General features: G+C 40.4%; 2 protein-coding genes across 3 annotated transcripts; both read right to left on the reverse strand.

Moving 5' to 3' along the window:
• On the reverse strand, window positions 1–15934 carry cdc42 (cell division cycle 42). 2 transcript variants are annotated; one of them, XM_044348976.1, is made up of 6 exons: window positions 15831–15933; window positions 7062–7200; window positions 6696–6768; window positions 6211–6320; window positions 5228–5425; window positions 1–1900 (listed from the first exon to the last, which is right to left on the reverse strand). In XM_044348976.1, exons 2-6 carry the CDS (start codon window positions 7164–7166, stop codon window positions 1811–1813), a joined length of 576 nt encoding a protein of 191 aa, XP_044204911.1. In that variant the 5' UTR covers window positions 7167–7200; window positions 15831–15933; the 3' UTR covers window positions 1–1810. The 2 variants fall into 2 exon arrangements, with proteins under 2 accessions (XP_044204911.1, XP_044204913.1); XM_044348978.1 differs by lacking the exon at window positions 1–1900 and adding an exon at window positions 2632–3720 and having other exon boundaries at window positions 15831–15934.
• Window positions 15935–16668: 734 nt separating this feature from the next.
• On the reverse strand, window positions 16669–21390 carry snrpe (small nuclear ribonucleoprotein polypeptide E). Its single transcript, XM_044348979.1, has 5 exons — window positions 21217–21390; window positions 20354–20380; window positions 20185–20247; window positions 18612–18690; window positions 16669–16888 (listed from the first exon to the last, which is right to left on the reverse strand). The coding sequence occupies exons 1-5, from the start codon at window positions 21268–21270 to the stop codon at window positions 16833–16835; spliced, it is 279 nt and encodes a 92-aa protein (XP_044204914.1). The 5' UTR covers window positions 21271–21390; the 3' UTR covers window positions 16669–16832.
• Window positions 21391–26596: the final 5206 nt, after the last annotated feature.

Raw genomic sequence — 26596 nt, forward strand, 5'->3', positions numbered from 1 at the left:
TAAAGGCAATTAAGGTATAAGTTTAATATTTTTGAAAAGAATGCATATACAAAGAACAAAGACTTTAGACAAAGCATTTGGTTTTGCACCAAAACAACAACAGGTTATAATAATTATACTGACTTGGGCTGGACGTCGACCCAACTCTAAGCCACCAGTAAAGAAAAACAACCAATCACAAATAATCTTAACCAAAACAGTCTCTCTGCCATTGGAGGTTTTTATTTGACTAAACCAATCACAGGTTTTCTTGGTATAAACTGGCAGGTAAGAGTTCAGATGAGTTCCGACCCCTAATGGAAAAGGAGTGAAAGTAACCTTTTTTTTTTTATATATATATTTATATATATATAATATATAATAAAAAAAACAGCACAAACAGAAAAAAAAAAATGAAGAAAAAAAAAAAAGATTTTGGTAAAAACACCTGGAGCCTACATCAACATTGTGTGCCAGCTTACATTATAATTACATCTGTTAAACCTATCATTTAGAACAGAGACCAAGGCTCAGCTACACCCAGCAGTGTACAGTTCGAAAGGGTACAACGGAGCGGACAGCCCTTCACGCCTCAGACATACAAGCCTGGATAAACACGCTACAGGAAGGCACCGAATTCTGACCTGGCACAGAATTCTGGTGGAAATTCAGATTGTTAATCAGTTGTCTAAATATGGCTGCCGGTGCACACCACGCGTTTGTTTTACACAGAGGTCTCGGCTGTACCCATTCTAAGTGTACGGTGATGGAGCAATGTTTTAAAACAGTATCCTTGCTTTACCCTCCCTTGGTCCCTGGCAACGCATGAAGAACACACTGCTTGTTCTGCTAACACTGTTTAAGTTCCCTGCATCTAAAAAGGCCAATTCCTGTGGTCGACTAGTAGACCCATTACTACTGGATGCCTTTAACTCTTCAAGTGATTACCACGCTCCAAATGGACTGCCACTCTGTACTGTGCTAAGAGGACTGGATACAAGATGGCAATATTTACTGATTCGATTTTTGTGTGGAGTTTTTGGCCGTATTGCCCTGAATTACCACGTCCTTTCAGTCCTACAGTTTCCTTAGTGGTTGAGAGTGCATCTATCTGGAACATGGAATATATATATCTCAGACTTGTTATGTGTTTGAGGAGAAAAAGGGTGTTGGCAAACCAAAAAAAAAAACAAAAAACACTACTCTGTTAGCGTTTCTTCTGGTAGTGCTGAGAGAGAACATAGGGGTCGGTCGATGAGTGTGCTCGTCAACAAGAGGGGACAGGACCAGCAGCGTGAGCAGCCACCAATCAGACGGCTGGGAGGGGCTGGGGGGGGCGGGTGCTTTTTTTTTTTTTTATCCGTGAAACCTTTACATTGGCTGAGGACAACTAAATGGTTGGGGCATCTGCAGGTTGATTAGGCCACAACATCGACTGAATTAAAAATCAATCTATCAAAAGCTCGACATGACTTGGATTCTACTTGTGAGTAAGCTTGATGTCTGGATCCCCGTCCGAGTCAATGCCACCCTGCCCGGAGCCCGCAGCGGCCTGTTGGCCAGGTTAGGTTCATCTTCTGTCCCAAACTCAGACTTGGGGGGGAGGGTGAAACTTCTTATTATTGCAGAGAATTATCTGAAACTTGGTAGGCTGTTTTCTTTCTAGTCTTCCCTGTGGAGGACAACTCTGTCAACCAGCCTTAGCAGAGCAAGGGAAGGGGGTGTGGGGCAGGGGGGAGGGGGGGGAGGGGAAGGGGGGAGCATGTGTGTATGTATTTAAGATGTGTGTGTGTGTTTTATGTGTGTGCGATTTGAAAAAGCGAGGAGCCTCTCATAGCAGCACACATTTGCGCTTCTTCTTGGGCTCTGGGGGCTCCAATGCAGCCAATATCGCCTCATCAAACACATTCTTTAGGCCTTTCTGTGAACACAAACACACAAACACACAGGCTCAATGAGGGGGCAACGCAAACATGCACAGGTCAACAAAAAAAAAAAAAAAGAGAGGTTAAGGGGAAACACAATAACAGCTTAAACAGAGGAAAAATAACTGGGTGAAAACAAAAGCAGCATTGAACGTCATTTAGAGGGGTGTCATAAGAAACAGTGGAATGTGAGAGTGCTGTTGGGGACAAAAGAATGTAAATAAATTCAAAGAGATCAGATGAGATCTGCAACTCAAGCGGATATTCTGTGTTCATTTAAATGTGGTTTGTTAGTTGTGTGAGCGAGGACAGGGAAACGGAGTCAACAACACAAATAACAGGTGTTTGAGTGCAACAAGAAACAAACAAGAAATTGGAGGAAGAAGAGAGCATAACCCCTGACCCTGACTCTGCTCCTCAGATTAAAATCACTGACTAACTCACTACGACAGGACGTTCAAGCCATATTTTAAATACCAACCAAAAAAATGACTCAGCCTAAGAGGTGAATGTTTCCTCTCTCTTTGTATTTGCCCCTGAGCAGAGCTGCTTACACCACAAGCTTGGTCATGTGAAGTAACCAGAGCTGCTCTGACGCAGTGATGCACTATGCAATAAACCAGTAACCCCCCCCGCCCCCCCCTCAGCGTTGCTTAAGTCAGTTGACTAACCCTCCTGAATTCTGCTCTGACGAAGCACTGGAAGAAGAAGCGAGCCAGAGAGGAGAGCAAGTTCTTTGTCCTTTATTAATTCATTTCACAGGTCATTTCACACAATTATAGTTTTTTTTTTTATTATCTGGACTTCCAAGACAGCAGGATATGTACCACAGTTAATGGCACATTAGTGTCATATATAGAGGAGGTTGGGCCGAACAAGTCAGAAAGCATTTTTCGGAGGACTACAACTTTAAGAAACGTAAAGAGAAGCCCCGCTATAAACCAAATCAATACGACTGTGTCAACATGGTACCAAACAGGAAAACTTAACAGTTATGTTGTCAAAATGGCCAAACACTCCCTATATATGACTTCACTGCTTAAAAGCCCTAAATATATATATCCATAGTTCTGTTTAATCAACAGTAGTACAAAAAATACATTAGCGTTAGAAATGGAAGCTCTGTTAAGTGTTCAGATCAATCTCAGTGTGGAGCCATGGAAAGCCACCGCCCTCGCTTTAGTCCAAATCCTCCCCACAACTACTGCAGGACGTACATCCTCTGTAAGCTACTGCTCCACTGTTGGCCAGGGCCCACATTAATGAGCGCTGGCCCATAGTAGATTAACTAGGAATGATACAGTGGTGAATTACAAAATATATGATGTAAAACTAAGCTGACATAAACCGCTCCAGTAAGTTAAGTAAGATTTGAAGTATGTTAATGCACCAACCAAACCAAATGTTAGCTGTTACAAAACAAGTAAAAGTCACTGAAGTGCAGAAAAGCCTCCAGTCAGTGAATTAAGCCATAAAAAGATTAGTTTCTATGTGCTCTCAACACGGAGTAGCAGTTTAGGTCGGGCGTTAGACCAGAATCAGACTGATGGATTGCTTAGTTAGATGGCTGAGATTGAGATTGGTCTAGATTTCAAAAGCAGCACATGTAAAGAGATAGAGAGAGAGGGAAGAAGATGAAAGAAGAGATGGGAGAAAGGAATGAAAAATGCAGAGCATAATGGCAGAATCTGAGGAGGAAGAGATGAGAGCAGTGGCACAGAGAGTTTTAAAATATACAGCATTTCCTCTTTCTCTGCGTCTCAGGTGGCTCTAGGGCAGCTAGGATAGCTTCGTCAAATACATTCTTCAGCCCTCGCTATAATGACAGGAGAGGGAAGAGAACAATAGCACAATTAGCACAGCGAACACAGAAAGAGATAGATGGGGGAGGAGGATAAGAGGAACATGGCAGAACAAGGAGGAAAGTGTCTGTGTGAAATACGGAGAGACGGTATGAGAGTTGCAGCGGGACTGTGTGAAAAGACATGCATGGTGACGAAGATGAAGAGTGAAGTGCGATAGTGTTGAGATGGACTCTTGCAAAGAGAGAGAGGGGCAGTCGTTGAACAGTGAGCTGACGGTGAGGTGTGGACCGGAGTGCTGAGATCCCAGTCAGGAAACAGGAAATGACATCAGCAGCTATGCAACAGTTCTGCCAGGGACAAGGGGGGGGGGACAGGAAGGAAGGAGCAGAGCTGGGAGGCGGGGGCTACACCTCGGCTCCATCAACACTATTGTTCTCCGCATGAGTGAGGCCTAACTCATCTGTTCTCTGAGTCAGACTCCCTCTTCTCACTTCCCTCCTTGAGTTCCTAACAGTAATGCACCGATGCCAACACAAGTACTCAAGACCTGACTGATTTATTAATCAGACAATCAAACACGACTACTGACTACTGCAATATTAAATCTAATAGTGAGTACAGAAAAACTTTTCTTGATTTTACAGTACCTCATGCAGTCTACTTTTGGTCCTATTTAAACGTTTCCAGTAATAGCATACAAATTGTTGGATCTAATCACACACTGGCCGCATTAAGAATGTGTAACTAAAATAGCAAAGTAGGAAAGACGCCAGGTGTGTTACCCAAGAGGCTGGCAGTGGGTTTGTCTGCACAACCATGGCTCCTCTCTTTAACTTCACGAACAACATTACCTCCCAGAGGAAATCTGAAGCCACTTTGACATCAAGTTATTGATATCCTAATATCTTTATTTGCTAATCCAATTCATTGTCCTGTAAAGCTACACTCTGCCCATTTTGGTATTATACGCACTATCAGCACACTTTAACTGGGTGTGGGGGGCAGAACCTGGGACAAGGCTGTGGGCCATATCATGCTGGGAGAGTCCAAGGAAAAGGGTGCAACACCAGATTAGTGTCACTCTCACTACACTTTAGTGTTGGAGAGACTTGTAGGTAACACGTGAACTGAGAAGAAACCTCACAAGACTGGTTGCAAATTCTACTACATACTTTACATACTGCCTAAACTGCTCTCTCCAGCACTAATACAGCTAAAAGGTAGGCTGCCTTCTGTAACCAGGATACACTATACCCATAGGTAAGCTTTTTAAGCTACATGTAAAACATCAGATGATGCATAATTAGCAACACCACTAAGCATTGAGTCTCCAATATCAAACCAGCATGCATAACAAAACTCATCAACCAAGGCGTGCACAAGCCTGGGGTAATATGAACATGTTCCTCTTTCCTCCACTTTCTTAGTTTTTGCAATTGAGGTGTGAATCATGTTTGTCCAAGAGTGTATGTACTGTATGTGTGACTGTAACTCTTGTATATGTACACAGTGTATTACCTGCGTGAGGGCTGAGCACTCCACATATTTCACAGCCTTGAGGTCTCTTGCCAGCTTCTCGGCTGTCTCCGGAGTGATGGGCTTCTGCTTGTTCTTTGCCAGCTTCTCTATAGTGGATGGGTCATCCCGCAAGTCAATCTGAGTGCCGACTAGCAGGAAGGGGGTCTTTGGACAGTGGTGGGTGATCTCTGGAACCCACTGGAAACACAAACACAGGATTATGCAATGGCCAACACAGCACTGGGTTCTGTGGTTTCCACCACAATAACTCAAGTTTGTTAAATTTCAGTGAAGGTCAGCATGTTCAGATCTAGCAGAAACAAGACCAGGTCAAAACCTGGTACGTGGCTGGACCGTGTATGGTCAATGTGTGAAACTGTGGCCAATGTCTTACAGGAACAGTCAGTGTCTATAATGTGAATTTCTGACATTTTCTGTAGTGGTCCCAGTAATAATTGTTGTTAAAGTGTACTGAAATAGTGTTTCACATGACATGGTTATATGATATGCTACCAGTCCGGCCAAAAAGTCAAAATTCTTCCAGAAATGATGAGAACAGACAGCCTCCTTTCTAAGAAGGTGTCCACTAGCCTCAGCCAAACAATGTTTTTTCTTCACACAGGTTCTTTTATAACTGCCTTTCTGGGAAGCTGCAACATGCTGTTGGGTTTTATATCCATATTTGACACTAAATAGGTATCTAATACTGAACTGGATGGTGACGTTTGGGTAATGCACTATTTTACAAAGTAAAACTTAAATGATTATTTTGTTAAAAACTCTCATGAGGTTGTACTCATGCCCGTGGCTAAATCTCAGGAGAGCTATAGCTGCTGAGTGCTTACAAAACTGTTGCTTCTTCTTGAATAAAATGACAAAATATGAGGTTAAAAAACAAAACAAAAAATCAAAACAAAGCATCCATATTTCATGATGGAGTGGTAAGACCAGTGGCAGGAAGAAAGAGGAAGGGCCAGACTTGCCTTTTCTTTGACGTTTTCAAAAGAGGAGGGGGACACGACAGAGAAACAGACGAGGAAGACATCTGTCTGGGGATAACTCAGAGGTCGTAACCTGTCGTAGTCTTCCTGACCTGGAGAAACCACATACAAACATGTCTAAATCATACTGTCTGGTCATCAAGTTTCTAGGATGGATAAACTGGACAAAGGTGATTTCACCAAAGCCTAAAATAAAACTTCCATTAACATACATCCTATGTTCACAAAAGCTGTGGATGCAATGTGAAAGAAGACAACTCATAATACAGTTCAATTCTAACCTGCACAAACTACCCAACAGTATGATTTCCATCTAACTTCATACAAACATCCACTTCACAGTATAACATGTATATAATGAAAAGGGCTTAATAGGCAATTTACAATTCTTACAATCGGAGAACATGAGTTGGATATGCTGGATGAACAGAACTAAACAAGTGTAGGATTGAATAAGAAAGACATACCTGCTGTATCAAACAAGCCCAGAGTGTAGGGCTCACCTCCAATCATTACAGTTACAGCATAGTTATCAAACACCTACAACACACAGACCAAAACCAATGGTTAGCCACTCATTTGCTCAATAGGAATTTAAGCATACATTTTATTATCACTAGAGTTTGATGAGTATGGTGTTGATCACCATTTAGTACATTTTAAGTAGGGTGGAGAACATATTTCTTGTCACATTCCAAACTAAACATCCTGTTCTGAATTGTTCAAAATGAAACTGTTTTGGATGTTTATATTCTGTTGCCTGAGAATTAGCAGAATCTGTCAACTCCATATTTACATTCACACATGTTAAAGTTACGTGTTCACACACTTACCGTAGGTACATATTCAGAGGGAAACTTGTTTGTAGTGTAGGAGATGAGCAGGCAGGTTTTACCCACAGCACCGTCCCCAACTACAACACACTTGATGGTCTGCATAGCTGTGTTTTAGTCTTCACTACTCATTCAAGATCTACAACAGAAAAACAAGAAACTTCATTAGTTGTTGGTTGACATTGCTTACTTGTTGGCTGTACACACTGTTAACCTCCTGTGGTCTTTACGTTTTGTTTTACAACACTGATTTTTACAAATGTATTTAAATAAACAAACACAAAACACAAAATATTTAATTGTATTTGCCTGCCCTGTGGTCATTATTTTAATACAGGCACTATTGGCATCAATAGCCTTGAATCTTTATGGATTAAATGCATCAAAATGAGTACAGCATTGTACTGAGTGGACATGTGTAAGCAGGAGGAGAAAAAAAGCGAGGGATGGGGACTAACCAGTTTCCTGGGGGAGACCTTGAAAAGCTCAACACCAGATGGCATTTTCATTATTTGTCAATGACAAACTGTTATTAAAAGCACTTCTCAACATAACTGTAAAATTGAAACCTGGCCTGAATCTCTAAACTGATGTGACCCCAGCCTTCAGTAAAAATGTCATTATCTACTTGACATAGAGATGTTTATGTGGAAATAACCCCCTCCAGACACAGATTAATGAATGGACCCCATTGAACCACGGGGTCAATGAGGATGTCCAGATGTCCAGATGAGGTTTTCTAATTTAAGGGATTGAGGGATCGTACAGACCCACAGCTGGAGACTCATTTGGGGGGAACAAATGACACAGTATAAATGTGCAGTGGGATTTTGGGCTTATTGTAAGAATGAGCAGGGTTCAGGCTGCCAGGTGAGAAAAGGGAGAACATTTACCAATAACAATAACAAGGACAAGGTATTAGCAAATATTCCTGGCCTAAACTATTAAATGATAAGGTGGCGTTTAAACTGGGTCAATTTTCGGACTGGAGGCCTGTTAACTCTGGAAAGAAACATACGCTTCATGTTTAAGGATAAGGATTCAAGGATAACCCTGATTTGATCATTAAAGCTGATTGACAGTCTCCTCTGGTCTGCAAAAGAACAGGGCATGTCACCATAAACGGCCAAGAATATCTGTAACCTGCACTAGTTTGACAATTCTATTAAACACATCTGATTTTTTAAACCTGAATCTGGGGGGAAAAATATGCCTGTGCACGTTATATGGCAGCTCCGATAACACACACCAAAGCTGAAACTACCCCAAAAGAAATGAGGAACCTGATGCCAAACAATCATTACACAACCATTTTCAGAATGACGGTTTTGATCTATTCAAGCGTCCCAGTGAGCCAGCAAGCACAAACACCAGCATCCTGAAACTGAAACAGTTTCATGGAAATCTTTTATTATTCACACCTGTGCTTTTCCTACTGTGACATGTTCAAATATGTTCAAATCATAAATCTTGACCTTGAATCTGTGCCTGTAACAATGTGGTGCATCTTGACACATTGTGCATTTTGGGACAACACACTATATATATTATGTGGACCACAGTATTCCCCTGTTTCTCCTCTGCAAGTTATAGTTTGTCCGTGCTAAGCCACTGCAGAGCTCTGCACCACTGTGTGGGGGTGGGATTGTCACCAAATGTTACAGTGTGGACATGGTTTAACAAGGGAACAGAACACAGGTGGATGTGCCGCAGAAACACATAGAATAAGATGTACTGATTTCTCCGACGTACTATTCCCTTCGCTAGAATTATGTTATTGTTGTTTTGTTAGGCCTTTATATTGTATTTATTTGAATGTTTAGTGGCAATGACAGACCAAACAGTCTGAAATTGTCAACATGAGGGTGTTATTCAGCTTTAGAGTAATGTGATTGGTCCCACTATCTTCAGTGTTTCCCCTATATTTATACAGGCCTGGCGAGCCACCAGGCCAAAAACATTTTTTGTAATGCCAAAGATAACACCAAATAGCCATTCATTTGGAAATCAATAGCGTTTGGGGGTGTATTTGTGCATCGCTGTTCCGAAACGTGAGTCAACCTCTGTGTCATTGCCTGGGAAATTCTTGCGTGGCTCCTTTCAAGGGATAGGGAAGTGTGTATGTGTGAGTGGTTGAGCGTGTGCCAGTGGCAGAAAAGTGACGGTGAACGCGAGCGGCATACAGGAAAAGGCTAGCAGTAAGTTGTCGGTCTGGCAGTAAATGTACAGCACAGACTATAGTGTCAGTTAATAAATGCTGCAGCTTGTCAAGACAAAGAAAAGTCTCGTCTGTTGTTTCCTCAAACTGCTGGAAAAGTGAAGCGGGTTAGCTCCCATGTTAGCAACAATGGGCTAGCCTAACCTGACGACGCCAGAGAACGGATAAAATGTGCGGTTTCTGAGTGTCCCTCCACAAAAAAAAACATTAAGGCTACCTATGAAATTTTCAATATTTTCCGTATGAATATTGATACCAAATGACTTTTTCCATACCATAGCTGAGTAACCCACTTTCCACACAAAAATGTTTTTTTTCATCAACCACAAGACAAAAATGAACACCTGACACCTGACCATAAAATACAAAGCTTTCCAGTCCAATAAGTTGTTGTGGTAGAATACCATACAACAACGTGACTAAAGAGTAGGGCTGCTTCTCATATTAGGAACTAATAGATTGTTCTATACACTCATGGAGGCAGCTTAACTGAGGCACAGACTAAACAGCTTGCCACCTTGACTAAAGGCTCATTTCTTAAGACTCAAGATAGATGAACACAACTGCGGACTAAACTGTGCAGCTAAGAAGGGAAAAAAATGTGAAAATGTTAGAGCATGCCACTACACAAAAGCAATAAAACAAGCAATCACACACAAGATTAAGATACTAACACAAGCTCTCTACATGAAGTCCAAAAAATAACATCCTCCATGTGCCAAATATGGGAAATTATTTCCCCTAAGACAAGGAATGTGTAAAAGTTCTGGGTTCATCCATCTGTCACAGTCAAGCCTGTTTCACTTTTAAAAGCTGTTACGGTTAAGTTCCATATTAACAGATTTCAAAACAAGACAGACGCTGATGTGTGATTCTCGTGACAAGTGGAAGGTGCTGCAGAAGTCACTCAGCAGTCTGAAACGGCTCTACTGCTGTGGAAGTGACTCCTATTAGTTTGTTTTGGCACTTCAATGGAGAGGTTGCGGGACAACGGGGAAGGTGAAGTTAACAACGACAAAGACTGCATCCTGTTAACAGCTGGCATGACTTGGGTTCAGAACATCTTACCCAAAGACTGCAGTTGGAAATTAGCTGCTCTAGGTTTATGCTCACACAGTGTCCCTGACGTCATGTTTCTTGCGTCGAGCTTGTAGCTCATGCGCCATCTGCCGAGGCCCACGCCACAGAGTCTCCCTTGTATGAATATACCAAGCGCACGTACATTACATGCAGCTCTCAAGTGTGGAGGCAACAAGGGGAATAACAAATTCACAATTGCTGTTACTCACAAGGTAAACAAATGTGTGTTTGTAATGAAGCTAGGTTAGCTTAAGTTACAGAAGTAAATAGGACTAGATATCGAACCCCATTAGCCTACTTTTTTAGCGCCGGAAAGCAGAAATTCCTCTTTCATATGTTTAACTAATCCAAAATGTAATAAAGTCTTGGCGATGAATTTCAAATGATAGCCACCCCTAGAAATAAACACTGTTGTTTGTCACAACTGTCACTAATAAAAGGCCTAACACAGGAAGACAGAGAGACGTGACAGACTATAATAGGCTATTTCAACATCTTTAGCCGCGAACATTAAATCAGTATGGTAAAGTTTCATACACTGTCAATAAGGGTTGTGCAATATGATGTCTATCATTTCATATTATGCTCAATCGATCATTTTGTTGTGTTGCAAATCACACTCTTTATGGTAATATTTTTCATCATTTAGAGTCTGTCCATCTGAGCCGTACCTGGCTCATGAACACGTCTGATGGGATGTCATGTGTACTATGCAGAAAAAACAATCCTTCGCATCATGTTAATGTCGTCAGGCAGCCTAGTAAGAACTATAGACTGGATAATGTTGTATGTCATCACAGGTCTTAAACACAACAAAATTCTATAAAGAAAGACGGCAATCTCAGAAGAGATAAGACGATGACAAAAACATGAAGAATAGTTATTGTATTCTGGGAGAAATACAGTCCAGTGTTAATGTATTCATCCTTCTATTGAGGAAGAACAGTTGTCCAAGCTCTAGCTGTCCAAGCAGACATTGAGCATAAAGCCCTGAAAGGATGCTTCCAACTAATCCATGAGTGTGCCAAGCGAAAGGGGCCACATCACCCCAGCTATGTGCCACTGATTCAAATGTGCAAGAGGGTTGTCAGCCTATGAAAGAAGTGTAGATTAAAATAGGCTCATGTAGATTAGAACAGGTATACATTATATATTTCCTTTTGTGGCTTCTGTTTGCAAATTCATTGGCTGAAAATGTCTGCTTCAGATGAATTGGATCTGATGAAAAAGGAGGTACTGTGGTAAAATCTGCAGTCCTCTGTGTGACAGATGTAAAAGCAGGGGATGCGGACACTCTGACAGAGGTCATCCTTCAGCTCACAGCAGAAAAGAAACTACCCATGGACACTTTTGCAAGTGATGGTGCTTCTGTCATGATTCGTATGTTGTTGTTTTTGTTTTGTTATTATAAAGATGGTATCAGTGGTGATTCTGAATGTGGAAATTTAACAGTGACTTATTTACCATTAGGTCAAAAATCAGGGGTCGGGAAGAAACTGCAGGACGTTCCCTGGCCTTGTGACTGCCCATTGTGTTGCTCACCTGCTAAATCTAGCTGTCTCAGATTGTGTTAAAGAGAAAGGCATACCTTGCCTAGCCAAGTACAACCAAACCATTGGGAGCACATTTTGGTTTTACCAAGCATCGAGCAGCAGAACGGCCGGCCTCAAAGCAATGGAGAAACTCTTCAAGGTCCCACTGCTAAAACTGCAGGTACTGTTTTCAAACAAATCATCTCTCCCTTTTAGACATGTTTTCAATCATTGCAGATTTATTAACTTTAATAGGACTCTTGTATACTAATGGTTTAAGGGAGGCAACCAGACCAGGTGGGAGAGCAGCAAGGAGGCAACAGATGTGCTGCAAAAAATCATGCCGGCTGTCCTTCCTGATCTATCTATGCAGGCCAGACATGAGCCATCGACTGAGGGGCTCGACAGATTTTTTTAAACACAAATTCTTACCACCAACGTTGTGCCTGATGCAAATTGTGCACGAAAAACTGCACAGACTATTTCAGGTTTTTCAGAGAAGAAACCTAATTTTTCACAGGTGGAATAGGGTGTAATTGATAAACCTAGTCAAGCTGTACATAAATCTTAGATGATTTATGGTCATTGTCAGTAAAGATTTGTTCTTTGTTAAAGGTATCTGTACTCATCTCCTCCCTTCAAGACATGGGGACCCAGAATGCGGTCAAAGAGAGATGGATGAACTTGGCTTGGATCTGACAGTGATCTGAAGCCTTTGTCAGAAGAGGTCCCTGGCTACTTCCAAGATGGTGTTTAGGACAGTTTTAAAGCCAATGTCCATTTTTTTATGAACTAAAAATTGTAAATCCCCAGACCATTCTCGAGAGCACAGATGCAAGCCATGGGTGTGACCAAATCAGCTCTTTGGCAAATTCTTTCCCAAGGCTGAACAAGGAGGTTCTCTTGATGGACTGGGATGTATTCCAGGAAAGAATCAATCTCTCACATCTCAAGGTTTATAGAGACTGAAGGACATTAATCAGTGCCAAGATCAATATGTTTTATGGATTTAAATTGGTTATTTGGTTTATTCTTACAGTCCAAAACTCATGGGGAGACAATGCTGTGGCTGGTCTCTCGCTCTTCCAGGGAGCTCTACTCTCAGCTTAGTCTGGCAGAGGCCATTGCCTTCACTGCACCAGTCCAGACAGCAGATGTGGAGAGGCTGTTCTCTGTCCTCAAGTTGGTAAGCAAAAAGGATGCATTCATTGAGCACATTTGGGACAATATGACATAAAATTTAACAAATGACTGTTTCTCATTTTTACAGGTGAAGACCCCACTAAGGAACAGACTCAAAGATGTCCACCTAGATGTGTTCTGCAGGGTGGCTGTGGATGGACACAGTGGAAGGATCTTGTTAGACCTTTTTATTAAAAAAAAAAAAAAAAAAAAAAAAAAAAAAGGAGAGCCAGGAGAATAAAATATGCACAGAGAGATTGAACAATCTGCAACTGAGTTTTTTGAGTTTAATGTTGATTGTCATTGTCATTTGTGACAACCTTTATTTATCATCTTTTTGTTCCATCTTGGTATAAAATTTAAATCTCTATGGACACTTTCATCTGTCAAATTGCGATTTTTTTCACTTAAGCACACAACACCCTAAAGGTGAAAACTGTGTTCGCCGCACATACCACACATGTTCTCCAGCCTTTGACACCTTTGTCCAAAAAACCAGGGAAAACCCTGGCTAGTGGTGAGCTAACGGGAACACTGGCCCCCAGTAGAATTATAACATAAGAACCAGAAATTAGTTCAGCAAGTCAACATTTCCAAATGTTCATATTGAAGTGGTTGTTACAAAGACTGTAGGCTTGGGAGGTGTCAATTTGTCTTCTGTGTTGAGGCATTTCATTCTTCTTCTTTTTACAGTTATTATAACGACAGCTATCTGGGCCTCCAGAGCCCTTCTGATATCAAAAGCTTCTGGTAAATTAACACACACATGACTCTATGAACATGAATAAACCTATCTGTTACAATGGCAATTTTAAGTTATCCACTACCGGTGTGCACAAATACAGGTCCTGGTGTTGCGGACTCTGCACGCACACAACAGCACAGCTGCTAAAAAAATCCTAAGGCAAAAACTATACCATTTTGGCTTTTGTGTGTAGCTGCGGTGTTTCTGGCTGTTAAACCGGACACACCGCCGCTACACACAGCACCCTAACACAAGAGGAAAGGTTAAGTTGAATGGTTGTTGTGAGAAATACAAAAGATGATGTGTCACTCAGTTGTCCTGACTGTGGTGCTGCTATACTCTCATTCACGGGCTCTCATTATGTTCTGCTCAGGACCAACCGAGTCACGTGCAACACCTAGTGGTAAGACTTGGTATTACTGGTCCGGTCCGCTATTTGGCTTAATATCAAATCAGTTTAAAATTTTTTACATGGGGTCAACACTATTTGAAGTATCATAATGTCCTGCAGGGCCAATATGTTTTACATGGAACAATATGTGACTAAGAATCTACATACTTGTAATGGGGGTAATTGAAATATTTGACAAATTCTAAGCTAAACACTGCAGTACCGGTGTTTGCAAATTTCAGTGTGTGGACAGCCTCTCCTTTTCTTAAACACTGCAGTAAGCTCATGGCCATGAGCAACAGAGGGTGGCAGCAGCTACAATAATGCCACCAGACTTAATCCACGCATTTGTGTTTGTAGGCCAGCAAGCACTCTGAGGTCAGGCCATCTTTGAGATCAGGGGTGAAAGCAGCTGAGATTGTTGCAGTTTCCCCATGATTTAAAGCTCCTAAGTAGAAATGAACTCTGTATGTTAGACACTGTATCAAGCAAGACATTTTGCAAGACTCTAACGAGCTGATTAGATCTGACCAGTGTTTCTACTGAACACTAAATACATATGTCTACCATACAACCAAAACACACAACATCCACATAGCCTGTGAGGTTGCAACTACAACGGATTTAGCAACATTTCGTCAATGTCTGTTCACAGCTTTAGTAACAGCTTCCTTCCAAGTTCATCAGAAACAAAGACTCAGTGATGCTCTCAAGCACAAGGTTTGACCGAAAAAAGTCCTTGGACATCTGGCCGTTTGAATCCTGACACATGCAGACAACAAGAGACAAATCACTAGCATTCCCTTCTGACATCAACACAAAATCTGTAACGAGTGGTGCACAAATGGACTTTCTATAACATCAGGGTCCTCAAAGCTTGTGACATGTCTAAATAAGTGGTCATGATGGGCAGCCGGTATATGTAATAACTACTCCCTAGATAACAAAAACAATTCAAAATCACACCTGAGAGATGGCTAAGACTAAATGCCACTGTTAGCGTGGACGCACTAGCTGCAGTATTTCGGCCACATCCCCGGCCTGAATCTGGCCTAATTTCCTGCCGGCTGATTAAACTAACGATAACTTTACTAGCCCTACTCTTACTATCCAGTCTATATTGTGGCGTTAGCACCAAAACCTTACACTTAACAACTATAATCCGAGACCCTGCTAAAATTATGAAAAATAAGAACCCGTCGTTTGCTACACCTCTTTACTCAGCTCGTTAACCAGCTAATCGCTGGCCAGTTAGTGGTTACATATTTTGCTATCTTCTGACTTCACGTGAACGGTGAAAATGTGTTCAATTCTCATTACACTAAAATCCTCAATAAATTCGATGCGAAATGGGTTAGCTACCCGGCCCCAAGAGGTTTATTTACTAGCCGGTCCAATGTTAGTCTGTCGGCTTGCTTTGCTAGCTTCTGTCCTCCTCAATTAGCTTGCTGGCTAACTGGCTGAGCTAACCTCTGCGGATGCTGTTGCTGAATGTGATATCTAAACTGGCAATTACAACATATTTACCAGAGATGTACAGCATCTATGATGTTAACAAGATTTAAACAAAATACTACTCAGTTATATCGCAACAATATAAACAAAATAAATTTTTCCTTACCGTATCCTCTATTTGTGTCTTTACGCCGGGCGTTGGCAGCTCCGCGCTAGGGGCTTCCCAGTCAACAGAACAGGGACACGTTGGGCTGCGTAGTGAAGAACTACGTAATTACGTTAATCAGTTTCACTACAGCCAGGCTACTTTTCTCAAACTAAAGTAAACGAAAAACTAAACAAGCCGCATACAGTATATTGTACATCAATTTAGGCAGTCTGTAGTTGCAATTTTGAAGAATTACAGGAGATTTATGGTAGTTTAAATTTAAAACTGCATTTCTACGTCTGGACACCGGCTTCATGGTGTTTGTAATACAGTATCAGATATCGACATAAATGTGTTCCTCCCACTTTCTAAGACATCACTCTCAAGGAGTTTCTCATGTTTATCTGCATTCGTCCAACAAAAAAGGTCTGGGTTATAACGAGCTTGGCAAATATGACGTACATCACAAGGTAGCCTGTAAAGATAATACACAATCTGAACATGAGTTTAATTCTGCTCCACACGTAGTTGTACTTGGCTGAAATCTACGTTTATGCCTCAAACGGTGACTCATCTTTTTAACCTTTCTACATGCATTATACTGTACCAAAAGGTGCATTACTACATTACTACTACATATAGCATTATAGCAGGGTTCACCTATATATCACAAACAGGTTCATTTATTCTGTACTTTATCCTGTTATTGTCTATTTGGAGCTGGGAGTTTGACCTATATAAGTAAATTGCAATATTGCTGTCTACCACTGGATGGCAGTGCAGCTCAATGACCCAAATACTGCAAACTATTGAGGGCTGGAAACACAGTGGAACAAGTAAAAATAGAGACAACAGCTGTAAGAAAAAAAAACTTTATTCTCAAAAGGAAAACGTGGTAGAAAGAAACAATTAACAATATTCATGTTGTATAAACACAAACATACTCAATAGCATTTTCAACAAACAACAACAAAACATTTCTCTCTAGGAAAGGTACGATTTGTAGATGTCTCCATTGTTCTAGTTGGACACACTCTGCAGCAAGGTAATGTTGTCTCCTTTCAACATGATCCTCCCTGGGAGACATGGATAGAGGGAGAAAGAGGGAGAAACCCAAGAAGAGGTGGATCAGAAGAGAAAGATGATGGTTAGAAAGAGAAACAAAGCGTCAATTCAAGCACTGAGCTCCCACTAAGAAGGCTAAAGAAGATAAGTAATCAAGTGTCACAGTACATAAGATAAGTAGCATGTTAAGTTGGGCAACGCGTATGCCAAAAAGGGCTTCAGGAAGCTATATAGCAGTCCCCGCTAACCACCATATGGGCACATTCAGCAACACTTTGAAAAACATTGAAAACTCAAAAGAGGAGGTAGTGTAATACTTTCTGGGTTTGTGCAAGAAAAAGCAGACATGAGAGATTCCCTATGTTGATGTGACTTTACTAGGAGTGTAACTGTACATGTATCGGTCCTGAACGTCATGGTATGGACGTTACGATTCAGTGCATGCAGTCATACGAAGAATACGCTCCAACGTACACAACAATAATTCTAGAGCGCAAGTTCCACCCGAAATATTTTTGCAGCACACGAGTGAACTGTTACCATGTCTCACCACCTCCCTCCCCTATCTGTGATGGTCGGCCTTTCACTCCGCCTTTGAGTGAACAACTATAAAAACATTAGATTTCTGATGTGGTCAGACAGCACATTGTGAGAACCAGTTCTGAGAGAGAAAAATGTCGTTAAAAAGTATGAAAGTAAAAGTAGTGGTTAGGTCCCTCTGACTGACATATTATTTTCTAACCAGGAAGTCCCTTGAGATTGAAATCTCTTTTCAATCAAACACACAAGGAAGAATAAGGTAGTTGCAATTCTCACTTTCGCAGACTTTTAACATGGCTTCAAATTTTTCCATATATTCTTATATGTGACATCATTAGATTATTAATGCTGAAGCATCAGTGTGTAAGCAGCATGTTACTGTTGTAGCTGCTGGAGGTGGTTTCAACTACTTTATACAGTTATACCATCAATCAGCATGAAACAGCTGTCAGCACGTGCCCTGAGCACAACTAAACTGTTTCAGTAATCTTCACGGCCAATGAGCCATTGTTGGATGTTTACATTTTTCAACATAAAAGACCAAAATGTTATTTTGTACCTTTTTTTCTGCTGTACAAAACCATGACCCCAAAACCGACATACATACAGAACTGAGAATTTGTGTACCGTTACACCCCTAGCACTTAGTGAGACTTCATTATTTAATTCCTAAATGTATTTTAAGTAGTTCTAAATTAATGCATAGTCAGCCAACACATATTTTGCTAACTCTGAAACAGCCACAGAAGAACAACTGCCAGCATACTGATTTCTTCTCTGATAACAGCCTGACACTGAAATTAACGTCAATCCTTTTTTTCTTCATCTTACACAAACACACATCTCTGCAGCAGAAAAGTCACATCTGTGAAGTATTTCATGTCAAACTCAACATTTTGATTAAAGACAATATATCCTAATGAATAAACAATAACCATGTCCTTTATTGATATAACACAATAGGGAAAATACGCATCCCATGTGTAAACTGCTACTTCCAAAAGGAAGTTTATAATTTTGATTTGGAACCTGAGCTTCTGAATTTGTGCAGCATCATAACTGAAGTCAGTAGTGGTTTGTGTGAATCTCCGTAATAAAATCATTGCTAAGCAAAGCTAAATGCACAGACAAGGGTACAAAAAACATAAAACAAAAAAAAAACCAAACAGGTGTCAAAATGTAGGATTCTCTTACCAAGTGGCTTCCTGTTCTTAGTCTTCATGTGGACTTCCTCAGCATCATCTAGAACCAGGTTCATGTACTCATCAAAGCCCTACAACATGGAGGAAAGAAGGAGTCAGAGATTAGTTTCAATGGGCCTCATGCAAGAGCTTAGTTGTATTCTTATCCTAATTCTCCTATATTTTTCTGAGGTTTGCTCCAATAAGTCTTCCATGCTGGATTAAACAAAGTGTTTATAGGTTCCACTTCCAAGTATCATACACAAAGATGTCACAAAAGAACTTCAAGTCCCGCTGTTGGATATCAGCAGATTATCAAATAACACATTTGTCAGTAGTTGTATGAGGGGGCCCGAAAAATTAAAGTATATTAATAGCATAGCTGCCAACAACACGTCAACAGCACAGAGCTATACTAAAAAAAATGTCTAGCTAAAACAAAGCAGTCAATGACTTAGATGGGAGGCAGTCAAGGAGATGTAACAGTCACAGAGATGGATGAGACAATATTATACTGTAGGTCAGCTACTCTTTTCACCCTTTTCTTTTTGTAGGGCTGCAACTAAGGATTATTTACATTATCAATTAATCTTCCATTATTTTGTCAATTTTTAAAAAAAATTGCATTCACAATTTCTCAGCTCCCAAGATGATGTTTTTAATTTGCTTGTTTTGTCTGACTAACAGTTCCAAATTTACTGTCAAATTGTTAAATTTGAGAAGCTGCCATTGAGGAATATTTGGCATTTTTGCCCGAAAAATAAGGCTAACGATGAATCGATTATCAAAATAGTTGCCTCTTTTTTTGATCAACTAATCAATTAACTGACTAATCATTGCAGTTCTATCTTGTTGTTCTGCCAGATACAACAAACAAAGGAACTCTTCCTCTTGTTGTCATGAGGTCACAACCTTGCTTTCTAGTCTGCATGTGTGGAACTTGTCTATGTATGCGGACCCCTGATCGTGTGCAAATCTGCAGAAGCAGCAACCATTTGCAGTGGTTTTTTGGATTCAGTGTGTATGAAGGAATGTAGTTTGCTACAACACCTGAACATGTCTATGCAATAATTTTACACCATGGGTCACTTCATTCTCCCACCTTTCTGCCTCACACAGATACACATACATGCCATATCATGGCATTCACTGAGTTGCTGTGTTGATTTTGTGGACGTAAGATAAAGGTGATCCTATTTCCTCTGCTCATTAATTTAGTGACATTTGCTATCATTTGGCAAGTGCATTCTTCACAGGAACACTGATACTTCAGTAGACAAGCTGACGTTAGAGTTAATTCTTTGACTGAACTTTGACACTTAAGCATAAAATAGAGGTTTAATCTCAGCACAGAACTACCTAAAAACACTATTTTGAGTGCATGTTGTGCTCCACATGTAAACAGCTTTGTCAGATTTATCCGTTTTAGTGCGGATAATCTCAGTCTCCCCTAGACATTCAGCCTATTTACTGTACTTTTTATATGTTTTTACTTTAGCCAAATATTAACAAAATGACTGATATACGAATGAAATCTAACTTTTTACTCCAGTTGAATTAAATAAAGCAGAAAAAAGAGTACTTACAATAATGCAGCCCTCTATCCGCATGTTCACCTGTTCATACAACCAGACCTGGATCCGTGAGCGCTGAGAATGACAAGAGCAAGAAATGAGAACTTCATTTTATTCAGACAACACACAAATTTACACACATCAGAATTTACTACTGAATAAGGATCAACTTAATACTTACATTTTGCAGATACCTGAAAATGAGGTTCTGATACATGGAGTCAAGGAAATTAATTGTTCAAAAGCATACACACACATTCATAAAAATCGAATATGAGAAAAATGCATAACGTTGCCTTGTTGCATTTTGGTTTATTCCACACGAGTAGTGAGCTTCTTTGGACACAGTGAGCCAACGTTAAACAAAAAAACTGTGTCGCCACTTGCACTCATGCTGGTTTCAATACTGAGCTAGCAATTATAGTAGTGATGCCAGTAGCTAACCTTTGATTCGATGGATCTTACATCCCCCTATTAAATCACTAATGGCAAGAGTCAACTGAAGCATGCATTAGAAACACCAGCGTAACCTTATAACATAAGTAACAAGTTTACAAATCTCCTTCCCAACAATCATGACCGTCTGCTTTGGAGTCCTTGTAATGAAACGGTGTTTGTTAAATTAGCTGCCCAGCTAAATGCCGTTAAATCATAGTTAGTCTACACATATATACGTGATATTTTTCATGTAAGGGAAGCAAAAGTATTCCGCGAACATCGGAATTGGTGAAACTAATTCAGCTGTTGTACCATTTGGTGTGCTTTTATCGTAGATGAGTGCGTTAGCACTGCCAGCACGTAGAATGCATTTCTATTGACCTAAGCTGTTTGTAGAAGTATTTTAATCTTACACACAATCTCCTGCTTGTAATAAGTAATTAAAACACACTATAGCTCGGTTAAAAGTCTCTCTGCGTTAACATTCACGGAAATTGAATGACTAATGTCGGCTAGCTAACATGAAATGTTAGCTTAGCTTAGCTGCTAAGTTACTGAAGCAACCGATTCAACCGCGAATGTGGTTCATTCCGATAAAAAGGATACAATGGGCTGCACCATAACCTTCTGCACCTTCTGTCCTTGTCCTCTGTACGCCATCTCTGCGAACAAACACCAGTGGTAGGTGTATGATTAAAAAATTGATTTGCACCTTTTTGGAAGAGTGCACTTCAACGGAACAATCACGTTGTGAGTTCGCTTCAATGGCGGGTTTCCTTTCTTCCTGTCTCATTTTGTAAAAACAGCGCCCCTGCAGGTAGGAGGCCGTTACTGCACCGACTTGTTGCTCCACAAACAGTATTTGGTCACTTGCACAAATTTTTAATTTGGTAAGTTGTCACGTAGGACAAAAAAAAACAACGAGCAAGCACTGATAACAACAAAAGTAATCTTTGTTGTTTTGTTGTTGTTGTTGCTGTCATAGTGCACTGTGTGGAAATACCATATATGCAATGTAGGAAAAGAAAATGAGCTATTTTACACAAAGCATAGTCGATGTCTCTTTGCTGCCATTTATGATGCCCTGCACTCTGAATGTCTATGCCCATACTCTTCTTTAAACATATTAGCAAATACTAATTTTAAGTTTTATGCTGTGTTGGAAAGAGGTAATAAGCGCTTTTTGGATTTATATGTTTTTATCAGGGAATTTATATATATATATATCCTTTCTGTTGTTGTTGCACTGCTGTGGGCTGGGAGGAATAGCATTTTGTGTGTGTGTGTGTGTGTGTGTGTGTGTGTGTGTGTGTGTGTGTATGCGTGTGTATGCACATACACAAGAAAATGACAATAAACTAAATCTTGAAATCTTGAAATGAAAAATCCATTCATTTCATTATCTGTCCTGGTTTTTTTAGTAGTCCTTTCCCTTCATTTTACACAGATATGCATGCAAAGTGGCTCCAATAAATACCACTTTGACAAAGTTAATAATTGAAGGCCCTGGAACATCCTTAAATTTGAAAACTGTTCCATTTATTTTAATTTAATTTTATGTTATTATTAGACTTATAATATATATGTATTGTGTTTATTATTCAACTTTTAGTATCTATATATAGAGAGATTTTTTTTTGGCTGCCATGGCCAGATTAACCCACCAGGTGGCCCCATGGGGGTTAAAAAAAAAACAGCTCCCTCTCACCCCAGTGCTGCCTCCAATGCAGAACATGGTCCACTCATTACTTTGTGTACACTTGTTTCTGAGCCTGGAGTTCTTTTAGGATTTTTATATAATCTGCATGTGCACATATTCTGAATAAAATAAGAAATATAATGCAAATCTATTCACTTATACACACCTGTAGCTTTCAAGGATACAAGGATACAAGGGCTTTCATTATCGTCTCACCACAGTTACATCTATACTTTTCAGATCAAGTAGTACATATGATGACACAAGATTGCATTTCCCAGGGGTTGGCGATAAGATTGTGTAAATGCAAGAAGTTTAAAAAGTATAAATAAAGAAAGAATATAAAAAATATCAGGTGCAAGGTTGAGTTGGTACAGGCAGTTGAATCTGTAGCAGTATTCATGAACATGGATTGTACAATAGATATATAGATATTTGTCTAATATGCTACAATATAGAAATACAGAGGGCCTTTGATGGGCCTGCACCCATCTGCCTGACATGCCCTATGCACGACCCGAGCATGTTAATAACAGTTTCTGTATTCCAATACAGGGCTAAGAATAACCCTGTCCTAATGTCTTCAGAGGAGTATTTCAGCTATTGCCTATGTGCACAATATGACCTGATCTGGAGCTGTTTGCCATGGTTTATTCTACTGACCCCTTAGTTCCAATGAAAGGAAATCTTAATGTTGCAGCATAAAATGATATTTCAGACAATTGTTTTCTTCCAACTTTGTGGCAACAGTTTGGGGAAGGTCCTTTCCTGTTTCACCATGACAATGGTCCCATGCACAAAGATCCACAAAGAAAAGGTTTTTGGAGTTATATATGGAAGAACTTGACTGGCCTGCAGAGTGCCCTGACCTCACCCCCATCCAACACCTTTGGGATGAACTGGAATACCAACTGCAAGCCAGGTCTTATTGCCCAACATCAATGTCCAACCTTCCTAATGCTGTTGTTGTTGTAATGACTGTCATTGTGCATGGTTGCACATTTGGCTTCATGTGACAACTCCAACGACAGTCATTTACATTTGGCCTTAGGTGATTCCAACAACACTAACGACAGTCGTTTCAACAGCCAGGAGAACTAACGAACCAAGTGGTATCAATGATCTTGATAACGGCCCCACAGACGTTAAATATGTGGGACTCCCCACCAGTCAGTAAGAACTGAAGAAGCCCCTCGGATGAGAGGTGAAATATCTTCAAGTATCTTCAACCAAGTTGCCCTCCAGTTCAACCCTCCTTGGAACACCATGACCTGGATGACAGAGAATCATCACAGACATCTCACTAATGCTCTTGTGAGCAAATACCTGCAGCTTGGTTCAAACATCTTGTGCAATACTTTCCCAGTTATAGGAGCAGATAAATGCTCATGCTTTTGGAATGACATGTTAAACAATCACACAAATGATTGTAACATTCAGGTGTCCACATAAGCATATTTTTTGTGTCTCTGTTTTTTTTTATTAACCTATGAGGACCTTTAATGAGCAGGGACAACTGGACTATCAGGTTTCAAGCCCTGCTGTACGGAAGAAATGATAGACCATAACAATTAGATTGCATAGGCAACTGAATACTTAATTGTGAAATTTAACAATTACTGAATATTTGAAAAGCTAATGACATTTTAAAACTGTATTGCATTAAAGCTTTTAACACTGAAAACCATCTCTCCGAAAGTATGTGGTTTGATTTCCCTTCATCTAGTATTTTTGGAAGTTAATTTCAAGTTTTGCTAATTCAAAATTGTGACTTTTTTCTGTCAGGTTCACAAATTCAGATATAAAACTCAAGTGTGCCTAGTTTCCAGTCGTTCATCTTAACTTTTCCTCTTTCTTGGACCATATGACTGACAAAGCGTAACCTGATAGGGCAGAAGTATAATGGATTCACAGCTTGAAATTGCCTACTGCAATTTAAAAGAGGCAAATTTAAACAACCAAAATGTAGATATATGATGTTTAAAGTTAAATATTTCAGTTCTGTCAGTTTAGTGGTATTTCAACATTAAGTATCCGGCAGTGTTGACATTTCTCATTTCCAATCTTAATGGCATTTCTTTGCTTCCATACTGTTGAAATGCCCTTGAGCAAGGTACTGAGTCTTTACAAGAGCTCCAGGAATGGCGTTAGCTGACCTTGATCTCTGACCTCTCTATACAATGAGCTAAAAAGTACCCCTTTAATACTATAATTATAATACAATGAATCATAATTCAGTCATAAATTGACTCTTGTTTGAATAAACATAAATATATCAAATTCAAGACTCTCATCATAATTGCAATGATTTATTATAATTAACTACTTAACTACTTGATATCTGCATGAGCCTGAACAGACCAGACCAATTCCTGGATATTAGCCTCTAGAGGGTGCTGTGCCATATTAAACATTGCAAGAAACACTGCTGGACTTGTGTTTTTGACAGAATTTCTGAACTGTTTTGCAAAGTGAACAGCAGTGTGTCTGGCCCATGGGAAGATAAATGTACTCATCATTTGACATTTGTCTCTAACATATTGACTACCAATTTTACATTAAGCATGTATTTTTTGGATTGGTTGTTGAGGGAAAAAAATCTCTTTAGTCTTTAATCTCAAAAAACACCACAGTCAAAACAATGCGTTCAGACCAAGAAGAAGTGTCATGAAGTGTCTGTTGCCAGACACTTCATGACAATCAGCCTGCATCTAACCATAATTGGCCAAGGTATTCCTTCTGATATTTATAGATGGTATTATATAAAGCAGGACTGGCAATTTCTCTGTTGTGCACAATATACCTGTAACATGATGAGCTGAGTCAGGGAGGCCAGCCTTGAGTGTGCAGTTAACAATAGTATTAATAACATACAACACAGGCCTGTCCCCCTGCTCAGAAGAGAAAGTGTGATGGAAATTAGCAGCCGAGGACAGACAGGAGTCCGCAAGTGGGGGGAAAGAAAAGACGCAAGGAGCCTCGATGGCGCAGGCCGAGGTGTCGCCTTTCAGGGCAGGGACCCCTCGGCCACATCTTAAAAGGCAGGGCTGCGGCGGCTTGTGGTAGCGTGCGTCGCTCATCGGGCATCGTTGTCAAGTGCCACATGCTTGTCTTTGTGCTATGAGAGCAGGAATGGGCTGCTGACTCTCAATGCCACACGCCTGCTCACATTCTCAAGGAAGACTGAGTGAGAGAAGGGGAGACACTGCAGACACTGGCACTCCAGCTGGCTGCCACAGAGGCCCTGGGATGGGTTGCACCAACTGGTCTTTACTAAGCCTGGTCCAAACTGCTAAGTCGGTCTTTGTTAAGACCAGTCTTTAGAATGGACTTTACGTCAGTTGCACCAACCAAACTTAAGTCTAGTCTTAACTATGCCCAGTTTTAGCATTGCACATCCATGTGAATGCCCACGCGACTATGGCTATTGCCTGGCAGCGTGCGTTGCCAGGATACATTGTTAGCAATCTATCGCTGTCTTGCTAATTTGTAGCTAATCATTTCTAATTTGTGGCAACGTTATGGAGGATCAAAGAAAAAGAAAAGGCAATTTCACAGACACTGAGATAAGAAAATTAATAAAGCTGTACAGCCAGCACAAGAAAATGCTGACTGCCACGCAATCCAACGTAATAACAAATAAGAAGAAGCAGTCAATTTGGAGAGAAATAATGGAGGCCGTAAATGATTGTTCAGACTTGGCCAGCATTCAGAAAACGATGTACAGAAAAAGCAGAAGTACCTCCTGAGCAAGGCAAAGATTTTGACTTTACGCCTGCTCCTGACTAGGTGTAAGATTTATGCCCGATCTTAGCAAGAGGATGGCTTAAGCCTAGATGGAGGAGGCCAGTGTTAACATGCACAGAGTGTGGTGCTGTCATGGCTTTATTCACTGCCAAGCTCATACCTTGTGATATCTCTTAGGAAAGAGAACTGTGTTCATAATAATAAAATGTAGAAGGATGAAATACAAATATTGTGAAAAATAGATGAATAGTATAGATACTGTAAATATCATCAGAGTGGGTTAGAAAAAAATATTTCCTCTAATACTTGATACTCTAAGTCACTACTGAACACCACAGACAACACAATAAGACTCTACTGGAATATTCTATAAATAGGAAAGTTACACACATTTGTTGCACACACACACCCAAACAGGATACTCTGCCACTACTTGCTGTGTGTGTTTTCTATCTTTTCCCATTTCCACGCCTGTCTTTCCTACCTTCTCTTTCCTCGTCTGACCCGGCCAAAGGAATTGCCCTGGTTAGCTCAACCTCC

The sequence above is a fragment of the Thunnus albacares genome, chromosome 4, assembly GCF_914725855.1.
Source record: "Thunnus albacares chromosome 4, fThuAlb1.1, whole genome shotgun sequence".
Lineage (NCBI taxonomy): Eukaryota > Metazoa > Chordata > Actinopteri > Scombriformes > Scombridae > Thunnus > Thunnus albacares.

Bases quoted from the DNA above. Each gene is read 5' to 3' on its own strand.
- cdc42 (XM_044348976.1), bottom strand. From the start codon at position 7,166: ATGCAGACCATCAAGTGTGTTGTAGTTGGGGACGGTGCTGTGGGTAAA. The intron at 6,769-7,061 runs GTAAGTGTGTGA...TGTGTGTTGTAG, and splicing joins CCTCTGAATATGTACCTACG to GTGTTTGATAACTATGCTGT. The intron at 5,426-6,210 runs GCAAGTCTGGCC...TTGTGTTTCCAG, and splicing joins TTGAAAACGTCAAAGAAAAG to TGGGTTCCAGAGATCACCCA.
- snrpe (XM_044348979.1), bottom strand. From the start codon at position 21,270: ATGGCGTACAGAGGACAAGGACAGAAGGTGCAGAAGGTTATGGTGCAG. The intron at 20,248-20,353 runs GTAAGTATTAAG...TGTCATTCTCAG, and splicing joins TTTTCAGGTATCTGCAAAAT to CGCTCACGGATCCAGGTCTG. The intron at 18,691-20,184 runs GTAAGTACTCTT...TCCATGTTGTAG, and splicing joins GGATAGAGGGCTGCATTATT to GGCTTTGATGAGTACATGAA.